Source organism: Saccopteryx leptura, chromosome 3 (genome assembly GCF_036850995.1).
Source record: "Saccopteryx leptura isolate mSacLep1 chromosome 3, mSacLep1_pri_phased_curated, whole genome shotgun sequence".
NCBI lineage: Eukaryota > Metazoa > Chordata > Mammalia > Chiroptera > Emballonuridae > Saccopteryx > Saccopteryx leptura.
The window spans coordinates 333,107,158-333,113,157 of NC_089505.1; the positions used below are offsets into that span (position 1 = coordinate 333,107,158).

At 37.2% G+C, this 6,000-nt stretch overlaps 1 protein-coding gene across 1 annotated transcript in view; it reads left to right on the forward strand.

Moving 5' to 3' along the window:
- Nucleotides 1-4,025, forward strand: part of SDC2 (syndecan 2) — a 127,757-nt gene extending 123,732 nt beyond the window's left edge. Inside the window, exons 4-5 of the mRNA XM_066379180.1 lie at nucleotides 1,668-1,803; nucleotides 2,743-4,025. Of these exons, the coding sequence (XP_066235277.1) occupies nucleotides 1,668-1,803; nucleotides 2,743-2,906 (300 nt within the window). The 3' untranslated portion in view covers nucleotides 2,907-4,025. The remainder of the gene's footprint in view (nucleotides 1-1,667; nucleotides 1,804-2,742) is intronic.
- The last annotated feature ends 1,975 nt before the right edge of the window (nucleotides 4,026-6,000 follow it).

Consider the following 6,000-nt stretch of genomic DNA (forward strand, 5'->3'; position numbering starts at 1 on the left):
TTAAGCTGGAGGCGGAGGGACTAGAAGCCACCCAGTATACACAGTCATGAGGTTGTTGCAAGAAGTTGGGTGTGATGTGACAAAACTTGAACAAAGCTGTGAAAATAAGAATCCAAGGCTAGAACCCAGTTGGAGAGAATGGTGAAAAGCAAGTTGACAGGACTGTGACACAAAAAACTGTGATATAGTTTGGAATGTGCAAAAATAATAACTTTGGGGGGTGCAAAATTAAAGTTGGTACCATTAATGGAAATAGAAAAGAAGGTTGACCTGATTCAGTGCTGCAGCCAAGGGTTAGTGTCCTATAGGCTGCTGAGTAGATGCAAGTTATTATCTCAAATTTATACCTTAGAATTGTGGCATACCAAAGAGCCTGAAAGAGATCTTCATTGGCTGAAAAAACCGAGGTCCAAAAAAGTGGTATGGCGTAGTCATGGTTACACAGGAGCTCCTTGCAGAGCCCAGGTCCTCCGAAGCTCCAGTTCAGGGCTCACTGAGGCCGTAAGTACAGGGGACGATTATAGAGTAAGTCTAGGGGATACTGTCCACGGAGTGGGATCAGGAAGAACCCTTGGGGAGCATCTGGAGAGAATCTGAAAGGAAGCTGTCACAGTGCCCTGTGTCACAAAGGAATAGAGTAAGGAGAATTGAGACAATGCCACTGGGTTTGAGCAGCTGAAGTCAGAAGAGTGGTGAAAAAGTAGAGGTCTTATGAAATGTCAATTAAAACCACCTAACTATGTCATTGGAATTGTTATGAACTCACTATCTAACTTGCCTATACATGTGATGGCTATTACAGAAAACCATGAACTATACGGGTTTATCATAGGACTCACCCATTTGGTGAAAACATCCTGTATAGCCAGTATCCACAGCCACCATCACAGCCGCCTGGCCTATGCAGGTTTGGATTTGATTTGGACAGATGGTAATGAAACCATGGAGCCAAGAACTCGTGGGCCATTAGCTTTAATCCTAGCTTGCACCCGGCAGGCAAGTAAAACACACACTGGGCTCCAAAACCCACTCATTCAGGGCTCACAAAGCTACTGACTTATCCGAGTTTCCTAGAATCAAAGGTTTCTAGCTCACCAGACTTAGTCACTTCTGTTTCCCATCTCCTCTCTGCACAAACTCTCTTCTCCTTCAACACTCTGCCATCTTGGCTGCTTCTCCTGGCCTCCTCCAAGTAGCCTCTCTCTGCTCTCTCCTCTAATGCTAATCTCAGGAATGGAGAGAGAGCAAGCTCTTGGTCTGCCCCACTTTTAGTGTAGAAATCAAAACCTTTAGTCCAATATACAAACAAGGAAGTCTCTGATACAAAGTCTCTTATCTGAGGCATAATGGGATTCCTCATGAGAGTGCACTACCCCACATCATGCAATCAGTCAAGAGTGTAGGGAAAAGCTTAGTCTTAAAACTAAGCCTTAGGCTATAACAACTGTGCCTGCTTACAGCCTGTCCCCCACACACAATGCAAACTATAAGCGAGCAAACATACACATCATATTTACAAACTTATTTGACCAACACATTCCAATTACTTCCTGAACTCATTGTTTGGGGAAAAACAAAACAGACAAACAAACAAAATCTTTGAAATGTACTAATCCTTTTTAACACATTAAGAAAATCTTTACAATCTTTCTCTTTTCCCATACCAGTCACCTGAAGAAATTGATAAGGATCAAGTTCTGCGCTCTGACTCGGAAAGAAAAATGGACCAAACTGAAGAGGATACAGATGTGTATACAGAGAAGCACCCAGACAATCTGTTTAAAAGAACAGAAGTCCTGGCAGGTGAGTTGCCTCATAGGGGTCAGATGAGAGGGTTCTTAAAAGGGCCTCTCTAAGTGAGATTCAGAGGAGTAGTCAAAGCTTGCTCAATGTAACCTTTCTACTAAAAGCAATCTGTGGAAAGAGAGGGGGCTCTCCTTCCAGAATGAGAGGTAAGAGTTAGGCCAATGTTCTTTATTTTTCTGTCAGCTCCATAGCCTTGCCCTTGGCCAGCCATTGTGGGGAAGCTGGAATGGGGGAAGAAGAGGAAGGTTCAGACCTAAATTGTTTCAGAACAACTGGGAGTGGAGGTTGACAGCATGTAAATATCAATGTCTTGCTCCAAGTCATTATGATTTTAAAATAAATTTAAGAGAAGTAAAAGTTCTTCATGGAGAACACAATAAATACAAATAACAATTAAGGCAATAAAGCTGTTTCTCTAATTGGAACTTATCTGATGAAAGTATTAACATTTGATTTGAAAGTAAAGATTTGTGAGATTTAAGAACGCTTAATCCTCGATAGTCCCAAATCCAAGTCTCAAAGAAAATATTGCTTGCTTTTTTCCCTATTTACTTTTACATAAATGAAGTAAATCATATCATGCTTTGTGTTTTCACTGAAAAAGCAATTAGAAGATTAGACTATGACATGTGAAAACTAAAAAGACTAAAGAATCTTAAAGTATGGAATTAGTTGTGCTCACAGCCAGATTTTTCTTATTGAGGCTTTTGGATGATACTATTAATACAAATCAAAGAAGAAATTGTACCATCCTGGGGAATGTCAGATTTGTACAATTTTCTGGGTGCTTCATTGAATCCAGTATTTTTTTTTTTTTAATGTTGAGGTTTTTCAAATTAAGCCTTTTATGAAAGTGTTGTAAAATAGATTGGGCTTCACAAAACTATTTCTGCAACCCTTGAATCTCTAAGTAATCTTTCTTTTGATGTGTTTCAGCTGTCATTGCTGGTGGAGTGATCGGCTTTCTCTTTGCAATTTTCCTTATCCTGCTGTTGGTGTATCGCATGAGAAAGAAGGATGAAGGAAGTTATGACCTTGGAGAGCGCAAACCATCTAGTGCTGCTTATCAGAAAGCACCCACTAAGGAGTTTTATGCGTAAGACTTCCACGTAGTGTCTCTATTTATGAGATCACTGAACTTTGAAAAATAAAGCTTTTGCATAGAATAATGAAGATCTTTGTTTTTTTGTTGTTGTTGTTATTGTTTTCATTAAAGAGCCATTCTGGCACTTTAATGATAAAATCCCATTGTATTTAAAACTTTTCATGTATTTCTTTAGAACAACATAAAATCAAAACGTAACATCTGCAGTGTTCTGTGAATAGCAGTGGCAAAATATTATGTTATGAAAATTTTCGATGTTCACGGAATTGGTTTAAACTTTTATGCGCAAATATGAGATCATGGTTTTTATTCAGTGGTTCAAAGATGAAAGCTGTTTAATTTGTGTCAGCATGTCTTCAACTGACCAGACCAAGTTGGTCTTACTTTGTTAATTTATCTGTTGTTCCCTTCTCCTCTGCTCTCCCTTCTTGTCCCCTGGAAAATGAAACAGAATTCTATGCCTTTTGTAGCTGTTACAGTGCAATTTGTCTTTGAATAATTCAGATAATGGTAATTTAGTGTATATGTGATTTTCAAATATGTAAACTTTAACCTCTACTTTGTATACATTTTTAAGTGTCAGGCTATCCATTTTACACTTGCTCTGTTTTTCATTACCTATAGCTTCAGGCAGATATTTGCAACTGCAAATTAATGTGTAAAATTGGATTGTTACCAGAAAACTGTTTAATCATACCTAATCAGATCTTCTTTTGTGAGGATTTGATGTGAGTTACTGACAAGCCTCAGCAAACCCAAAGATGCTAACAGTATTTTGAGAAGTTGCTGCAGATTTCTTTGGCCACTGTATTTGTTAATTTGTTGCAATTTGAAGGTACGAGTAGGGGTTTAAGGAAAAATCAGTTTTTGTCCTTAAAAATGCATTTAAGTTGTAAACGTCTTTTTAAGCCTTTGAAGTGCCTATGATTCTATGTAACTTGTTGCAGACTGGTGTTAATGAGTATATATAACAGTTTAAAAAAAGTTGGTATTTTATAAGCACAGACAATTCTAATGGTAACTTTTTTGTAGACTTACAAATAGACATAAATTGTAATTTGGGAACATAAAAACTACTGAATAAATCATGTGGCCTAATAATTGAAAATGTCAATGTTATAAATTTGCACATTTCGGTCAAACGTACATCTCTCCTTTGCTAATGACCGCCTGCTGGCAAGGATGACGTGGATTTGATTTCCGAGTATTCCACAGCGTCTGTAAATCTCAACCAAAGAGCTCCTCAGTAAGGCTGCTGTTACATATTCGCTTTTGAATTGGCCAGAGGAAATCTGAATATATCATCCTGTGTGTATTAGGATGTAGATATCAGAAAATGGCCAGGGTGGGAATTGTGAAGTTTGCAACCTTTATAAGGTAGCTGATGGCAATACTGAGACAAATGCCTGCTTTTGCAAACAACTTTTAGGGCTATAAATTCCAAAGAACTGAAGGGAGCTTTCTGGATGTTGGTATTTAGTTTTATAGATTGATCTATCCTTGAAACTGTGCTCCAAATCTCTCCGGAAGCTTAACTGAAGAACTAACAGATGGAACACCATAGTTCACACGGTAGGGAAGGAGAGAAAGGCATGGAGGCTCTGTGTATGAAAAGGAGACCTCATTGCTGAGGGTTAAAATTGGGGAAAAGCAGTGATGCCTAAGGAGGAGACAAGTATGAGGGTCCCGTGTGTGGGTACTTCTTTTTAACTGAACATTTCCTTTTTCTATTTCACCGTTAATTTTGTCTTAAATTGTGAGCTGCCAAAATAGGAAGAAGATGGCAAAAACAGCAACCTTCCCAACATAGAATTTACTTTTAATACATGAATTCGTCAGAACATTCCCTGGAATTGCCATGGAACTCATTTCTGTAAAAAAAAATTTAAAACAACACTTGGAACATGTTTACTTAAATTCTTAATGGCCTTCATTCTCAAATTCCTCCCCCATCACTTACAGAATCAATCCACTTTGGAGAGATTAAAGGGAAATGATATCACCTTCTAAAGCACGCTGTCCCTCAATTACTAGGCTAAGAAGCTAGTGAGCATACTTCCAACAGTGCAAAGCATAATGAAATTCAGTTCGTAGAATAACAACTACTTGGAAAACCTATGCCAGGAAGAGAAAATTTCTGGCAAATATTTTGTCACTGCTGTAAAGCAAAATATTTGTTAAAGTGCCAAAATAAAGTCTGTCATGCTGAAAGTAAAAAAATCATTGTATAGACTGACATCCAGTTTTCTTCAACTGTATGTTTTCTGCCTAGTTTTATTTTTTTACTTTTAAGATGCAATAAATAGTGCTATAAAAAGTGTTAGTTATGATTACTGAGTGAAGGAAAAATTTGGTCAACTATAAATATTAAAGCCAATGTGAAAATCTCCTGTTTCCTAACCGCATGTAAATGACTTCCTCTGTGTGAATATGCCTTTGTGTTTGAGAGACCTGCAATGTTTAAACTCCCATTCTCAGCATATGGGGGCAAGTGTGATAAGCTCACGTTGTTTTGAAAAGTTTCAACCACAGGTGAATAGTACCTGGACTTCAGGATTAGGACCTGGTTAATAAAATTAAATTGAGGTTGGACAAGTTTATAGAAATTGTCATCTATTAGTATTAAAAGTTCATAGTTTCAGATCAAATGTTTAATGAATTGCTGTTTTTGTAATCACTTCTTTTGGCAAAATAGATGAAATGTACTTGCTTATTGAGGATATAGTCTCTTTGTATAGGGTTGAGGAGACTAAGCTAAATAAGTAGAACATAATTACCTGATTCTGGTTGCCCTAAGGAACTAAAATGTCCTACCAACAGTGCCAGTTCCTGCAAGAACAGGTTCAACAATAAATTCACAGTTTCTAGGAGCTTATTTATTCATTACCTTAGACATTTTGAAACCTTTAGGAAAATTTTGTTAGGAGCAAAAATATAAAACTTAGAAATATTGCAGAGTTAATTTTATAAGCAGGATCTTCTTTACAGTGTTATTATAATTATATAATGTGGTAGAAAAAATGTACAAAAGTATATTTTTAATACATTTGGTTTCAAAAGGCAGTGACTTTAGGCATCACAATCTATAA